Source organism: Megalobrama amblycephala, linkage group LG5 (assembly GCF_018812025.1).
Source record: "Megalobrama amblycephala isolate DHTTF-2021 linkage group LG5, ASM1881202v1, whole genome shotgun sequence".
Taxonomy (NCBI): Eukaryota; Metazoa; Chordata; class Actinopteri; order Cypriniformes; family Xenocyprididae; genus Megalobrama; species Megalobrama amblycephala.
The window spans coordinates 40,276,183-40,294,066 of NC_063048.1; the positions used below are offsets into that span (position 1 = coordinate 40,276,183).

The 17,884-nt window shown below is 34.4% G+C and overlaps 1 protein-coding gene across 1 annotated transcript; it reads left to right on the forward strand.

Moving 5' to 3' along the window:
* The first annotated feature begins 959 nt into the window (after positions 1–959).
* On the forward strand, positions 960–15,942 carry hadhab (hydroxyacyl-CoA dehydrogenase trifunctional multienzyme complex subunit alpha b). Its single transcript, XM_048192290.1, has 20 exons — positions 960–1,104; positions 1,902–1,943; positions 3,674–3,744; positions 3,832–3,965; positions 4,060–4,198; positions 4,470–4,589; positions 4,689–4,791; positions 6,674–6,796; positions 7,365–7,483; positions 7,575–7,631; positions 8,036–8,145; positions 8,291–8,425; positions 11,300–11,471; positions 11,559–11,645; positions 11,722–11,862; positions 11,965–12,033; positions 12,157–12,352; positions 13,804–13,918; positions 14,075–14,220; positions 15,292–15,942. Exons 1-20 carry the CDS (start codon positions 1,038–1,040, stop codon positions 15,435–15,437), a joined length of 2,292 nt encoding a protein of 763 aa, XP_048048247.1. The 5' UTR covers positions 960–1,037; the 3' UTR covers positions 15,438–15,942.
* The last annotated feature ends 1,942 nt before the right edge of the window (positions 15,943–17,884 follow it).

Genomic DNA, 17,884 nt, shown 5'->3' on the forward strand with positions numbered 1-17,884 from the left:
AAAAACCTAAACTCAAATATAAAAAACCTATTGTAAACCTTATTTTAAAACTTGCTTTATTTCACCTAGTTGTCAAGGTTTTCATTTAATGAAAATATATCCATTTAAAAAACAATAACTAATAAAAAATAAGATTAAAAACAAAAACACAATCTCAACAAATCTCAATGATAGGCCAACTAAAATAACCCTGGCATGTGTTTGAATGATCATTAACCACAATATGCAATAATGTACTTAGCTAAACATGTAAAGTAGGGTCCAAAATGCTTCTGTTGCAGAGTTAAAGGTGCAGTATGTAGGATTTCTGTCCGCTAGAGGTCGCTAGATGCCTATTCAAAACAAAGGCGTAGCTTGATGACGCCAAGTTTGAGAGCGGAATCTTGGGAGGTACTAGCAAAAAAATCAAGAAAATTAGATTTAAACAATAAGACTAAACGTGTTGAGCTATATAACAATAATTCGTTTTCTGTCTATAAATATATCTAAACAGTTGTTCCCTTGTCTATTAAAACATGTAAATATTAAAGTGTCTTTGGTGTTTCCATGGTTTCTACAAAATAAAACCGGGAACCGAGGGTAACGCGGGTATGACGCCATTGACAGGCGACTCCTCACACGTCCCGGAGCCTTGGTTAAAATTGCAATTTTCTCACGATTTACAAACAGTTGGAAACATTTGGGATATTGTAAGTACTCAAGTGAACAAAATATATAACACTGGCCTAGTGGTTTTTGGATATTTTACTGCAAAAATCTTACATATTGCACGTCTAATAGTCTAATTTGATGCAAAATTATATTTTTAGCATAACAAGTTCAGTGTTTTTCAGAGTTTTTTCCCCATTTAAACCTACAAGTTTTTTTTTTTTTTTTTTTTTTTTTTAAACCCATAATATAATGAATCGTTATCTGAAGTGGTTTCACTCTCGAGTTGGTGTATTGGTAGTGTTCAGCAGGTCTGTGGCAGTACAGTGAAATACGGTCTCCTCCTCCTCCAGTCTTCCTGCTGTCATTACACACATTGACCTCCAAACATGGCCGGCGTACGAGCCCTCGGTTCCCTCTCCAGACTCACAACCAGAAGATATACCCTGTTTCCAGGTACTTCACACCAACACAATCTTTCCCTAAATTACTTTACATCCCTATTGTATTTCGCTTTGACACTAGCGTAAATAAAACACATAGTAGAGTCATCTCACTCACACCTGACTGAAGTAGCTTAGCTCAACTGCTAATTAACTCAAGGTCTAGTGATCAATGTTTTAGTTTCACGCGCGTGCAGTTTACGCTGTAGTAACATTGCATGGAAATAATAAATGCTGTTGTTAATTTAATTTTATTAACAGTAGAGTTAACGCAGTGACATGCTGTGTTCCCATTCAATGCATATTGCTAATGCTGGCCATTATCTCTTAATGCATAAAGAAAAATTTTAATAAATATTTGGGTTATAAAATAATTTAACGTGTTTAATATTCGCTATCTCCAGAGTTGTTGCCTGTGCTGTTTTAATTATAACTTCTGCTAATACATCTGCATGTATTGCATGTATATCTGCACTATTATTGTTAAAATATGGCTAATATATCAGATTTGTTTACAAAGAGCCTTTGTATTCAGTTCAGTATGTTTTCATCATTATTGAGAGGTGTATGATATTATCATTATGGGTGTAGTGTAGGTTAAGGGGAAACTAGGTTAAAGTTCATCTGTGGCTGTACTTCTGGAGTCATGTCCTCTACAGGCCTGTATACATACATTCTCCTGTAGTAGATCTTCACTGTCTTCAACTTAGCCTGACATGACCCTCACTGCTTAGAGGTCTTTTTATATGAGGTATTATGACTTTTGAGTCCATTTCTGTGATTTTTACCTACTTTTACCCCCTAATAAAGGTGTAACCAGGCGGACCTTTAAAGTTGCTGCTTGTATGATGGGTAAAATATTTTTTTATATATTATTTATAATGAAGAAAATTGAAAAATTTGGGGTGTAACGGTACACAAACATGACGTTTCGGTACGTACCTCAGTATTGAAGTCATGGTTCGGTACAGCAGGGGGAGAAAACTAAACATAAATTTGCTTCTTTTTTATTAAACAGTGGTTTATTGAACAAATTGTGACTCTCTCTTTAAATAAATTTGATCATAATTAACATTTTCTTAAGGATGAAAAAAATTATCTACATACAAGTAACCCTTTCTTACACATTACTATAATATTAAAGGCTTAGTTCACCCAAAAATGTAATTTATTACTCATCCTCATGTCGTTCCACACCTGTAAGACCTTCGTTAATCTTTGGAACACAAATTAAGATATTTTTGATGAAATCCGATGGCTCAGTGAGGCCTGCATAGCCAGCAATGACATTCAGGAAGCTTCGGAGCATTATGAATCAGTGTGTCAGCAACTAATCAGCGGTTCGGAGCGCCAAAGTCACGTGATTTCAGCAGTTTGGCGGTTTGACACGCGATCCAAATCATGATTCGACACAAAAGATTCATAACGCTCTGAAGCTTCCTGAAGCAGTATTTTGAAATCGGCCATCACTAAATAAGTCATTATTTTGTTTTTTGGCGCACTAAAAATATTCTCGTCGCTTTATAACATTAATATTAAACCACTGTACTCACATGAACTGATTTAAATATGTTTTTAGTATCTTTATGGATCTTGAGAGAGGAAATGTCATTGATGGCTATGCAGGCCTCACTGAGTCATTGGATTTCAACAAAAATATCTTAATTTGCGTTCTGAAGATTAATGAAGGTCTTACGGGTGTGGAACGATATGAAGGGTGAGTAATAAATGACAGAAATTTCATTTTTGGGTGAACTAACCCTTTAAAGGTTACAATTAACAACAGAGCCCAAACTATTAAATTCAGTTGCTGTTTATTTTAATATATAATAATCAACACTCAAATAATAAAAAAAACATGTAAATTGCACAGGGCAGGTTTTGCATTAACTTCTAAAATTAATCCAATTCATTTTTGAAATATAATCATTTACACAGTTAGTCATAACTTGTTTTCATGACAAATTTATTTCAACAAATATATTAAATGTCTTATATAGTTTTTGTTAATTGTATGAATTTCGTTGTCGCCATGAAAATAGCCTCGTTGCTGACATGGCGTGAGTAAATAAATAAATGTCAACATATATTAAATAAATAAGACATTACTAACAGGTAAAGTAAATATAATGAATATATAATCTAATATAGTGCATATATTCAGTGAAATGCTCCCTCTAGAGTTCATTTTTCTAGTGAACTAACATGCTGTGGACTCTAAATGACTTGCCTGAGGTAAATGTAATGCTACGAGAGATATTCAAGCTATTTTATTGATGTCTTTCCGCGGTTGAAACACTGGTTGAGAGAATACACGTAAACATATCTATGCATAGATCGTCTGTTCTTCTTCTTCTGCGCTTCTGTGGCGGTTTGCAAACAGCATTGCATTACCGCGTGCGCCCCCTTCTGGATTGGAGTGTGGATTGCCTGTGACCGACTATAGTCGTCGTCTGACCGTAACGTCCGTACCGTGACAGTTTAGGATGAATACATGTACCATTACACCCCTAAAATATGTATATATTAAATATTTCAATTATTTAATGTATCATTTTCACGTATTTTCAATATTTCCTCAGCTCGTACACACGTGAGCTATGAGGTCAAGGGAGATGTAGCTGTGATCCGCATGAATGATCCCAGTGCGAGGGTAATAATAGTTCTCTCTGCCGCCATGTCAATGCATTCAAATGATATCATGATATTATATCATAATATGTAATCTTGCAATCTCTAGGTCAACACACTGTCTATTCAAATGCAAAGGGAGATGACAGAAGTTATGGATGAGGTTTGGGGAAACAATACAGTCCAGAGCGTTGTTCTCATCTCATCCAAACCCGGCTGCTTCATCGCAGGGGCAGACATTAGGTCAGTATCAGAATTTCCTGTTGGTGGTTATGCTGATCATTATCAAATACAGTGCTGATATCTTGCCTGTTGTTTTACTGTACCATGCATTTAGCATGATTCAGGCCTGTAAGACTGCGGAGGAGGTCACTGGCCTTTCTCAGGAGGGACAGAAGATGTTTGAGAAGATTGAGAAGTCTCCTAAGCCCATTGTCGCTGCCATTAATGGATCGTGTCTTGGTGGAGGCTTAGAGGTACTGCATTCATGTTCATATGTAGCTGATTTTAAAGTGCCCCATTAATTTTGTTTTGGAGGCCTCCTACAATAGGTTTACATAAGAAACACTTTATGAAAATCTGCATTTGTTCTATTTTATATAGCAAAATATCTGAGTATTATAAACTATATGAGTGATACAAACAATAACTTATGCAATACATTAAGTTCAACACAAAATTTGAGGTTTAAAGTGCATTTAGTTCTACAGAAATTACAAAGCTGTCATTATGTTTGTGTGTTTGTAGTTTGCCATCGCCTGTCAGTACAGAATAGCCACCAAGAGTAAGAAGACGGTTCTGGCCTGCCCTGAGGTCATGCTCGGCCTTCTGCCTGGAGCTGGAGGAACACAGAGACTGCCCAAAATGGTCCGTAATAATGCCACAGACATGTTTAATAATTATTCTCTTGATTGAATCTTCAAAACTCAAGCGTGGTTGTCTCTTTACACCTTTGCTTTTATGTAGCTTGGTCTTCCCAGTGCTTTTGATATAATGCTAACAGGAAGGAGCATCCGTGCAGATAAGGCTAAGAAAATGGGACTGGTTCACCAGCTGGTGGATACTCTTGGTAAAACATTTTCTCTGTGTATTGCAGTTGTGTGTGTGTATATATGTAAAACAGTAATATTGTGAAATATTATTACCAGGGATGTGCCCGAAGCCTAAATTCGAATTCAGAAAAGCAAGGAAAATGAGTAACATTCTACAGAGCCCCTAAAGGGACATGGTTAGGCTTGCTGGGGTATTCGGTTACATTACAGTACATCAAATTTCACTTATTACATGAAGATAGTGAGTAGAGATGACTGACAAGATGAAGTCGGAGGATTTGGTGCGCAACAGATCTTGAGCGTCATTGACAAATATCTTATCTTGTAAAATGTGCGGTCAGTACCGCCCCTCTCTATATACTCTTGATCATGAATTCGATCAAGAGTAAGCATTCAAAAGTGAAATAATTACCCTGCATATTGATAGCGGCTCCCTGATGCCCGCAAATTATCGCCTATACAATAAAGTTATTCAACTATATATTCATGAGAGAACCCAAAAACATTGAAACATATTTTTTCCTCCCATCTCATATCTTTCCCATCACCAGGTCCCTTTAGGGCAGTGGTCACCAACCTTTTTAAGCCCAAGATCCCTGACCTCGACCTTTTTGAAAGACAAGATCTACTTGATAGAAAAAGACAGCCCAGATTGTATTTAGTATTTTTTTCGTGGTCAATGTAGATTCTGATTTATTTATTTATTTTTACAAGCAAATTGGCCGATTCTGATACTGGTTGCAGATATTTTTTATTAATATTATTATAATAAACAAAAATACATAGCCATTTCAAATTAGAGGGAACCATTGCTTTTTAATCACAATCCAAACAAAGATGCTACGCACGTTGCATGAGCAGTTGTTTTTTATTTGAATTAGATTTAATTTCAAGATTTAAAGCAAAAACAGTACGGTCTGACTTTATCTTTGTGAAATTATAAATGCTACACACACAAAAAAAGCATGAAACAAAAACAGCAGGCTGAATGGGACGTAAATTCACTCTCTGACAGCAGGTGGCGCTTATGGAGCAGCAGTGATACAGCGTTTCCTTGGTTACCGCTGTAAACAAAGCTGAAATTCGCTAATAATTAGCTACTTTATTAGGAGGTAAGAAGAAAATAAAATGCCATTGCCATCGAAATCTTCCTGAAGACTGGTCTCCTTTTAGAGATGAATTCATAATCACTCGCCCCCAATTCAATATTTATATTTTCTTCCTATATTTCGTGCTATAACAGTGAGCTGCTCTGCCTGCTACAGAATGTTCTCCTCTTCGCGTCCGTCTTCAGCGTCTCTGTTAACGGCCGTTTACACCCTCAGACATAATGTGGGCTATTTACATTTATCTGTCTGTCCCAGTAGCTCCAGAAAATAACATAAAAATAAATAGAAAAATACAGTACAAAGACTGGAGAAATGTAATGTATTTTTGTACTCATATAAAACTTATTTTCGCGAGCTACTGGAACAGTGATAAAGATCGACCAGTCGATCGCGAACGACGGGTTGGCGACCACTGCTTTAGGGGCTCCGTAGAATGCGTAATTTCCTTTCCAAACATAGTATTCGGCTTCAGTCACATCCCTAATTATTACAATTTAAAATAACTTTTTTCTATTTTAATATTTTCTTAAATGTAATTTATTCCTTCAGTGTCACACAATCCTTCAGAAATTATTCTAATGTGCTGATTTGCTGCTTAAGAAAAGCTATTTTTATATCTAGCTATTATTTTTGTGGAAACGGATACATTTTTTCAGGATTCTTTGACTAGAAGTGTTCAAAAGAACGGCGTTTATTTGAAATATTGTTTTGTAACAACACAAAAGTCACTTTTGAACAATTGCATCCTTGCTGAATAAATGTATTAATTTCTTTTAAAAAAAACAAACAGGGCCTGGACTGAAGAGTCCAGAAGAGAGGACTATTGAATACTTGGAGGAAGTAGCTGTGGAGGCTGCCAGAGGTCTTGCTAACAAGAAAATCTCAGCTACCAAAGAAAAGGGCTTGATGCAGAGTGAGTATTTGCAATGATCGACTACAAGACAGTTGTAGTTTCAAATGATTTAGACACATAAGTTATTTTGGCTTTTGTAAGATTAAAGGATTAGTTCACTTCAGAATTAAAATTTCCTGATAATTTAATCACCCCCATGTCATCCAAGATGTTTATGTCTTTCTTTCTTCAGTCGAAAATAAATTTTTTGAGGTTTTTGAGGAAAACATTCCAGGATTTTTCTCCATATAGTGGACTTCAACAGTTACCAACAGGTTGAAGGTCCAAATGTCAGTTTCAGTGCAGCTTCAAAGAGCTCTACATGATCCCAGACGAGGAATAAGGGTCTTATCTAGCAAAACTATCGACCTTCAACCCGTTACTGTTGAAGTCCACTATATAGAGAAAAATCCTGGAATGTTTTCCTCAAAAATCTTCATTTCTTTTCGACTGAAGAAAGAAAGACATAAACATCTTGGATGACATGGGGGTGAGTAAATTATCAGGAATCAGTGAACTAATCCTTTAATATTCATTATCTTAATCAGTGTTGCATACATGATTATTATATGCCATTATTTCCTTGCAGAAATTCAAGACTACGTCATGAGTTATCCGTTTGTGAGACAACAGATCTACAATACAGTTGAGAAGAAAGTCATGAAACAGACCAAGGGACTGTACCCCGCGCCACTGAAAATAATTGAGGTGTGATTTTTGTCATTCTGTGCTCAATGAATCTCTAAATCATAGTAGAAATAGTTCATATTAAGTGATACCTGCATGTTTCCTCTTTCAGAGTGTGAAGGCTGGTGTTGAACAGGGTCTGACTGCAGGTTACCTGGCTGAGTCACAGGTGCTGTGAAAATGTTTAAACTGCTCTTTTGTACAATAAACCAGAATCATGCAACTAGGGCTGCCCCAGACTGAAGATTTTTGTAGAAGTTGTTCATTTAAGCCTTTAGTCAACTAGTTGCATGTTTATGATATAAATGTAATTACTTAAACTTTATTAGTTAGACCTTGCTAGTACAGGGTTTTCGCCTTCAAAACTGCCTTAATTCTTCATGGCAAAGATTCAACAAGGTGCTGGAAATATTCCTCAGAGATTTTGGTCCATATTGTCATGCAGATTTGTCGGCTGCACATCCATGATGTGAATCTGTTCCACCACATCCCAGAGCTGCTCTATTGGACTGATATCTGGTGACTGTGGAGGTATATAATAATCTAATTATGCACTTTTTATTTCCATTACAGAATTTTGGGAAGTTAGCTATGACCTCTGAGAGTAAATCACTTATTGGCCTTTACCACGGTCAGGTCACATGCAAGAAGAATCGATTCGGAACCCCTCAAAAGGAAGTAAAGTACGTCGTTTTTGCGTCTATTGCAATATTTAAGTTCATGAGGGAAACTGCATGGATGAATTTACAATGCAGCTACTTAATAGTTACATTTATTTCCTGTAGAACAGTAATTCATTTTTCCTTCATGTTGATTTTCTATTTTCAGAACACTTGCTATCTTGGGAGCGGGTCTGATGGGTGCCGGCATTGCTCAAGTGACTGTAGATAAAGCCGTTCACACCATTCTTAAGGACACCACAATGGAGGGACTCGGTCGTGGAGAGCAGCAGGTCTATAAAGGGTGAGTATATTAAATATACTGAAACTAGAGCTGCGCGATTAATCGTTAAAAGATTGCGATTTTGCTTCAAACACCTACACTATCTTATTCCTAAATGACAATGATTCAGTTAGGGCTGTCAAATGATTAATCGCATACAAACTAAGTTTAAGTTTGCCTAATATATGTGGGTGTACTGTATGTAATTATTATGTACATATAAATACAAACACATTCATGTATATATTTGAGAAATATTTACAAGTATATGTATTTATTTATATTTTTATATAATTTATATTATATATAAATACAAATATTTTGTAAATAAATAACATATTTCTCTTAAAATATACATTAACTTGTGTGTATTTATATATGCATATTAATTACACACAGTACTCATATATTATGCAAACTCAAACTTTTATTTTGTATGCAATTAATCGTGATTAATCGTTTGACAGCCCTAGATTCAGTAGTGATCAAAATAGAGTAAATCACCTTTTGAAAGTAACTTGATACTTTAAATAAAGTTTGTATCAATTAAACCAGTAGGTGGTGACAAGGCATTGTCATTGAATCATTCAAGATATTCGTTCAAAAACTCTGATTCATCTAGTAATAAAACAAGTGAAGTATTTGTGAGTCATTGAATCATTCAGTCGGTTTTATTTTTTATTTATTCATCAAATTAATTAATTTTTAAATAGACTGCAGCAGTTAACATTTTGCCAGAATCTCTAGTAAATTACATGTTATTTTGTTTAGTTGTCTATTCAAAATTGTGGGAGAATCGTGATTCTCAATTTATCCAGAAAACGCAAACTTGTGAAAACGTGTTTCAAAGTGCAAGTTTTTAAAAATGATACCATTATCATGTGTAAACAACAAAAACGTGAATCTGTGAAAATGGTGACGTCATGCACATACGTATTACATGTTTAGTCTATAAGTATGTAGTTTTTCTTTACAAAGTGACATCGCCAACTACTGGCCTGGCAGCATAATATAGCATTTTTAGTTGTTTTCGCTGAGCTGGGTCATTTTGACAAGGTTGTCATCTGTACATATATATTAGACATGTGCCGATATTCGGTAATGCGATATAATCACGATAATGAATATGCACGATATTGTTATCGTGGGCACTTCAAAATACCATAAATAATAATTTATTGCCAATTATAAAATTTTCTATAATGCATTTAAGAATATTTTCTCCATTAACCGTATAAAATGCATTACTAAAATCAAAAGAACTTATTTAATGGACCTGAGATAAAACCATGATCAGTTGTGTTTCTTAACTAACATTAACAAAAATAATACTTTCTGTAACAAATGTAGCTATTGCTCAATCTTAGTTAATGCATTAAATAATGAGACCTTATTGTAAAGTGTTATATATATATAGTTCTTTATAGCCTAATTCTTTTGTACTTTAATCTATTTGAAAATTTTACTTTATTTTTTGTGTATTGTATTTAAACATTCAGAGTTCTTTTTATTACAAAAAGAGTTCTCAAACCTGTTATACTATGACTACACTTTTTTTTTTGCAACTTATTTCAATATCGTGATAATACCTTATACCATGATAAAAGCTTCAGCAATTAATTGCAACATGAAAATTTGATACGTCACATGCCTAATATATATATACGGAATAACCTCCATTTTTATTACATCATTGTCTTGTAAACATGCCCTAAAACTAATGGATTAAAAAGTTAATTATTATTTATTTTTATGTATTGTGTGTGTATGTATGTATGTATATATATATATAATATATATATATATATATATATATATATATATATATATATATATATATATATATATATATATATATACAGTACAGTCCAAAAGTTTGGAACCACTAAGATTTTTAATGTTTTTAAAAGAAGTTTCGTCTGCTCACCAAGGCTACATTTATTTAATTAAAAATACAGTAAAAAACAGTAATATTGTGAAATATTATTACAATTTAAAATAACTGTGTACTGTTTAAATATATTTGACAAAGTAATTTATTCCTGTGATGCAAAGCTGAATTTTCAGCATCATTACTCCAGTCTTCAGTGTCACATGATCCTTCAGAAATCATTCTAATATGCTGATTTGCTGCTCAAGAAACATTTATGATTATTTTCAATGTTGAAAACAGTTGTGTACTTTTTTTTTTCAGGATTCCTTGATGAATAGAAAGTTCAAAAGAACAGCATTTATCTGAAATACAAAGCTTCTGTAGCATTATACACTACCGTTCAAAAGTTTGGGGTCAGTAAGAATTTTTATTTTTATTTTTTTGAAAAGAAATTAAAGAAATGAATACTTTTATTCAGCAAGGATGCATTAAATCAATCAAAAGTGGCAGTAAAGACATTTATAATGTTACAAAAGATTAGATTTCAGATAAACACTGTTCTTTTGAACTTTCTATTCATCAAATAATCCTGAAAAAAAATATTGTACACAAATATTTTGTACAATTGTACACATTAAATGTTTCTTGAGCAGCAGATCAGCATATTAGAATGATTTCTGAAGGATCATGTGACACTGAAGACTGGAGTAATGATGCTGAAAATTCAGCTTTGCATCACAGGAATAAATTACTTTGTGAAATATATTCAAATAGAAAACAGTTATTTTAAATTGTAATAATATTTCACAATATTACTGTTTTTTACTGTATTTTTAATTAAATAAATGTAGCCTTGGTGAGCAGACGAAACTTCTTTTAAAAACATTAAAAATCTTAGTGGTTCCAAACTTTTGGACTGTACTATATATATATATATATAATATAATATATATATATATATATATATATATATATATATATATATATATATATATAATTTTTTTTTTTTTTTTTTTTTCAAGGCTAAATGACAAAACTAAGAAGAAGAGCATAACATCCTTCGAAAGGGACAGTTTTCTGTCCAATCTAACGGGACAGCTAGACTACAATGGCTTTAATAAAGCCGACATGGTCATTGAAGCCGTTTTCGAGGACCTGAATATCAAACACAAAGTCCTAAAAGAAGTTGAAGCAGTAAGTTAATATCAAATAAGATCGAGATTTCAAACTTTCTTAAATATAAAAAACAACTTTTGATGAAACCATATTTTGTCACTGCAGGTGATTCCTCCACATTGTATATTTGCTACCAACACTTCTGCTTTACCAATCAAAGATATTGCAGCTGTGAGCAAGCGACCTGATAAGGTAAGAAACTGCTAATGAGTTCTTGACCACCATGTGAGAGAGAAGATCTCAAACTTGTTATTGTGTTTTGTTTCAGGTAATAGGAATGCACTACTTTTCTCCAGTCGACAAGATGCAGCTACTGGAGATCATCACCACTGATAAAACCTCCAAGGACACAACAGCCTCAGCGGTGGCGGTCGGCCTGAAGCAAGGCAAAGTCATTATCGTCGTTGGGGTGAGACATTGTATATTCTTCCATCAATCCAGAATGCATGTTTTACAGATCTACAATCCATTGGAATGGACTGGAATAGCTAAATGCAATGTTTATCTTCAGGACGGACCAGGATTCTACACAACCAGATGTTTAGCTCCCATGTTAGCCGAGGCAGTGCGTGTATTGCAGGTTTGTGTATTTCCTTTTGAATTATTTATTGCCATCTGTTGTAAAAGTGTTAAATCGGGCCATGGTGACGTTCTTCATAGTGACACCTGATATACAGATCATGGTATTGTTTTTTACATACAGGAAGGTGTCGACCCCAAGAAGCTGGACTCCCTGACCACAGGCTTTGGCTTCCCTGTGGGTGCAGCTACCCTGGCTGATGAAGTGGGCATTGATGTGGCAGCTCATGTGGCCGAAGACCTCGGCAAGGCCTTCGGCTCCAGATTTGGAGGAGGAAATGTTGAGGTCTTGAAGACCATGGTGGAGAAAGGGTTCAAAGGTACATTCTCTAGCTTAAGCACAAAGTACACTTCAGTTTTGATGCGTTTGACGTGTGTACAGCCGAAAGCATAGCCTTTCAAAGTAGACTCTGTTTGATTGCATGTGTGAAAAGTTTCTGCATTTTCTCCACTGACTTTCTATGATGTTCAAAGCGTTTCTAATGGTACTGGTTTTTGAAGGCAGCTGTCTTGACTGTGAGATGGCAGATGGGAACATGGTTTGTGTAACATTAGCAACACATTATCAGCTGTTTGATAACATAGTCAAGCCAAAGGCTAATCGTATCTGTCATCAATTTTGAAACATGCGTTAGTAGAGCAGTCTAGACCTTTCAGTCCTTCAGAATTTTCATCCTATTTTTAAACTTCCTTTCATTGCATAAATCCTAGAAAAGGTTGTATTTTGTCGGCTTTCTTCATTTTTAGCAGAGATAAATATGGATAAGTTTTAGTCAGGTTTCAGAACTGGTCATAGTACTGAATCTGCTCTTATGAGGGTATTAAATGATATTTTATTAGAAGTTGACAAGGGAAGCTGTGTTCGACTTGTCTTGTTAGACCTAAGTGTGCCTTTTGACACACTGGATCTATATTTAGTTTTTGACAGGAACAGGGCTCTTACACAGTTTGGAAAGGTATGGAAATTGATTTGAGTACTTTCCAGGTCTGGATAAGTATGGGAAAAAAGTATAGAACAAATTGTTTCCACTATTAAGTTTTTTTTTTTAAAGTATAAAATTAAGAATTTCTGACAATAATTTTTTTTTCATATAAGCAGAGTGTTTTCATGGCAAGAGTTTGGTGATCATTTAGTGATTGTTGAACACGGCTGAATGAATTCAAGGCACACATTTTCCTACAAAACTTTTTGTCTTTTGAACTTCACTAAAAGAATATTTACTCAAACCAGCAACAGATAAAGGACAAATGTCCTAAATGTACATCTAAATCACACTACTTTGCTGTTTGGTGATTGTGTAACATCAAACCACATTTACAGCATCTAACTGATGTGTCACAGATGAATATATGCAGGTTATAAAGCGTTTTAGGTTTCCTCTTATCATATAAGCGCATGTTATTCTTTTTTTCATTGGTTTTCTCAAAGTTACATTTACAGATGACTGTACTATATACCAAATATGATGCTTAAAATAATGTTGTATGAACCATTTATGTTAAATATGGTCAGAAAAATCTACAGAGAGGTCTAGAAAAGTATGGAATTTTAAATGGAAAATGTGCAGGAACCCTGCAGGAATGTTATGTGACAATATGTTCAATGTTCAGCTGACAAGACGTCTTTCCAAAAGACTTTCAGTAGGCAAAATGTCCATAAAATCTCAGACAATTCAATATGGTGTTTACCCTGATTAAATCTGATTAATTCTGGGTTTATTGACTTTAACATACACATAAACAAAATATTTCCTCTCAATTCACTATTTAGGCCGGAAATCAGGCAAGGGCTGCTACGTCTACCAGCCAGGACTTAAAAGCAGAGATGTGAACCCAGAAGCTCTGGAGATTTTGGAAACATTCAAGCTGACGCCAAATGCTGCAGTGTAAGTTGTTCAGACTGTTATGGCTAGATGTATTTTAATTCGTGAATTGACTTTTTATCAGGACAAATGCAGTAAGTATAATGCATAGTTAGTTTATCATCCAATAAACAGTATTTCTGCTCAATCATCACTGCTTCTTTCTGTCTCTCCACCCAGATCTTCTGACTCAGATATACAGTACAGATTGGTGTCTCGTTTTGTGAATGAGGCTGTTCTGTGTCTACAAGAGGGCATCCTTGCCAATCCAGTGGAGGGTGACATTGGGGCTGTGTTCGGTCTCGGCTTTCCACCCTGCCTTGGAGGTGAGACTCTAAAGTCTTGATTTACTTTTTGCATTTTTTTTCTTTAACTTTTCCTTTAAAAACAGTCCCTTTTCAGATCAATCACAGATACACACGGGAGCGTTTGAAAGCAGGTGTCTATTAGCGGATCCCTAATACATCCACTGATAGACAACTGCTTTCAAGCGCTCCAATGTGTATCCGTGTAAACGCTCGGTGAAGAGCAAAGATGTCTCTTTACAACATGTTTTTGAAGCGTTGATCATTGTAGCCAATCACAGACATATCTGTTGAACATGTGAACACAGTAGCCAATCAGAGGTGTTTAAGAATCCACTCAACAGCGCTCAAAATGCTAGGGAGAAAAGCTGGTATTGTCGCATTTTTAAAATTTCAGTACTGACTTGGTACTGAAGTTGGTACTTTTGACAAACCTTAAAGGGTTAGTTCGCCCAAAAATTAAATTTCTATCATTAATTACTCTCCTTCATGTCGTTCCACACCAGTAAGTCCTTCGTTCATCTTCAGAACACAAATTAAGATATTTTTGATCAAATCTGATGGCTCAGTGAGGCCTGCATTGACAGAAAGATAATTAACACTTTCAGATGCCCAGAAAGCTACTAAAGACATATTTAAAACAGATCATGTGACTACAGTGGTTCAACCTTAATGTTATGAAGCGATGAGAATACTTCTTGTGCGCCAAAAAAACGAAATAACGACTTTATTCAACAATATCTAGTGATGGACGATTTCAAAACACTGCTTCATGAAGCTTTATGAATCTTTTGTTTCAAATCAGTGGTTCGGAGCGTGTATCAAACTGCCAAAGTCATGTGATTTCAGTAAACGAGGCTTCGTTAAGTCATGAGTGTTTTGAAATTTCAATGGTTCACCACTGGGGGGCATGACTTTGGCAGTTCGATACAAGCTCCGAACCACTGATTCGAAACAAAAGATTCGTAAAGCTTCAGACTGTACAGCTCACTCAGAGCAGGGTCTATGTGTGAATTTTGCATAACAGGTCCCCTTTAAGGTACATCTGCATTCAGTCCTTTCATTATTTGAATTGTCCTATTGTCAATGCAGGTCCCTTCAGGTTTGTGGACCACTTTGGTGCAGACAAACTCGTGGAGAAGATGAGAAGGTTTGAGGAGGTCTTTGGGAACCAGTTTACTCCTTGTCAGCTGCTGCTCGATCACGCCAAGGATCCAAGCAAGAGATTTCACAAGTGACTTCAGCCGTCATGTGCCATTACGACTTCATAGAAGTTTCAGAGATTTACATGAAAAACAAGCAATCGATTGTGCACTTAAAGCAAGGGTTCAGAATGTGAAGGGCCTTTTTGTTCCCTGTTAAGGAAATAACAATTTTCCCCTGTATAAGATGCCACATGCTTGACTTAATATTCAGGTAGACTTTGGTCAAGTGGTAGCCTTTTACTGAAATAAACCATTTAGTTTTTGGGTTGTTTTTGTATATTAATGAACTCTTTAGATGAAATTGTTTTCTAATGGTTGTGTACAAATAAAATGTACAGGCAGAGACATCAGGCACGTTCCAGTACAGCCGGGGTGTCAAAAAAAACCCTAACGTATAGTCCAAAAGCACTTGTCTGTAAAATAATTGTTTTAATTTCAGCGAGCTTCGGTACTTACACTCGATCTCTCTCTCTCTCTGGACATAGAAAGTGGCCTCAGAAAAAAATCATGTCAATGAATTAAATGAAATGTTAAAGTCTTCTATGATTGATGGAGTTTTTATTGATTTCATGTGGTGTTTACATTATTTTTTGGCAATGTGAACTTCTCTTTCTGATGTAAGAATTATTTAGAGGTTCGTTCAGAGCTTTTATGATACATTTCAAATAGGGTCGTAATCTGTACTACTACTGCTGTGTATGAAACATATAGTCATTTTATAATGAGAAAGCTAGAAGCTTGATTCAATTATATTAAAATATACATTTTGAAATTAGGTTAGATTTAGCTGTACAGCTTCTTTATAGTGACTTGTATATTACAGCAGAAAACAGTATGAGAACATTTAATTTAGACCATTATTGTAGCATAATCTGTCTGTCTTTCCTACAGACTTTCCTAAATTCAATAAACTAAATTGAGTAGAAAGGTCAATGTCATTGATAGACTATTAGCTTTTTCTTAAGGAGAGAACTTGATCTCCTACAGGGGGCGCTCGGTGGCTCAATATAATAAATAATACATAAATTAAACAAACACCCAATCTGGAAAAATTTGCTAATTAAATTAAGGAATCAACTTGAAGTTGTTTATTTTGTGATATTTGACTGTACAATATTCCAGTGATACTTACCAAATAAATATATTTATGGACCAGTGTTATTTTAGTATTTTAAACTATATTAGTTCGTATTAATAATTTGAATCAGCTTTTATTTATTTATTTTTTTAGTATTCGTTTTAATTTTAGTAATTTTGATATGTACTTTTGTAATTTTTATTAATTTTTAAATATTTATTTTAAGCCTTAATTTATTTTTGTTTCAGTTTTAGTTCATTTATTTTGATTTATTTGCCAAGGCAACATTTCTTTTTCATTGAATATTTATACTTAATTTTACTACAGCTTTATTTCAAATAACAAAAAATAATAATAGATTTAGTTAATAACACTGTCATGGACATGAAACATCAATTTTATTTGTAATTGTAAGTTTTTACATTATTTTAAAGCTTTTGCAAAGAATATAGCACATTATAACAGTGAAAACAATTGGTTCTCGCAACAACATTAATATATTATTAATGCACAATATCATACAATATTCATCTACATTGACCTTTAATCCTGTTTTGATTCCCATGAAGGTGCCAGCTGGCGTTCATGTAAAAATAAAGAAACAAGGATTGATTTTTATGAATTTATGAAGTGAAATTAGCACCTATAAATACCTGTCAGTGCCTATTATAATCAAAATGTTGTAGCAATAAAAAAAAACTTTAGTATTTAAATTTAATAATGTATTAATTTATTACATAATTATTAATATTACAATATAACTCTTCTATTTATTATTTCTGACATTTTTAATATTTTAAATAAAATATTTAAAGGGTTAGTTCACCCAAAAATAAAAATAATGTAATTTATTACTCACCCTCATGCCGTTCCACACCCGTAAGACCTTCGTTCATCTTCAGAATACAAATGAAGATATTTTTGTTGAAATCTGATAGTTCCGTGAGGCCTGCATAGGGAGCAATGACATTTTCTCTCTCAAGATCCATTAATGTACTAAAAACATATTTAAATCAGTTCATGTGAATACAATGGTTCAGTATTAATATTATAAAGCGCCAAAAAAACAAAATAATGACTTATATAGTGATGGCCGGTTTCAAAACACTGCTTCATGAAGCTTCGGAGCGTTGAATCAGTGTATCGAATCAGCTGTTCGGCGTGCCAGAGTCACGTGATGTCAGCCGTTTGACGCGCGATCCGAATCATGATTTGATACCCTGATTCAGTCGTTATTTTGTTTTTTTGGCGCTCCAAAAATATTCTCGACGCTTTATAATATTAATATTGAACCACTGTACACACATGAACAGATTTAAATATGTTTTTAGTACATTAATGGATCTTGAGAGAGAAAATGTCATTGCTCCCTATGCAGGCCTCACGGAACTATCAGATTTCA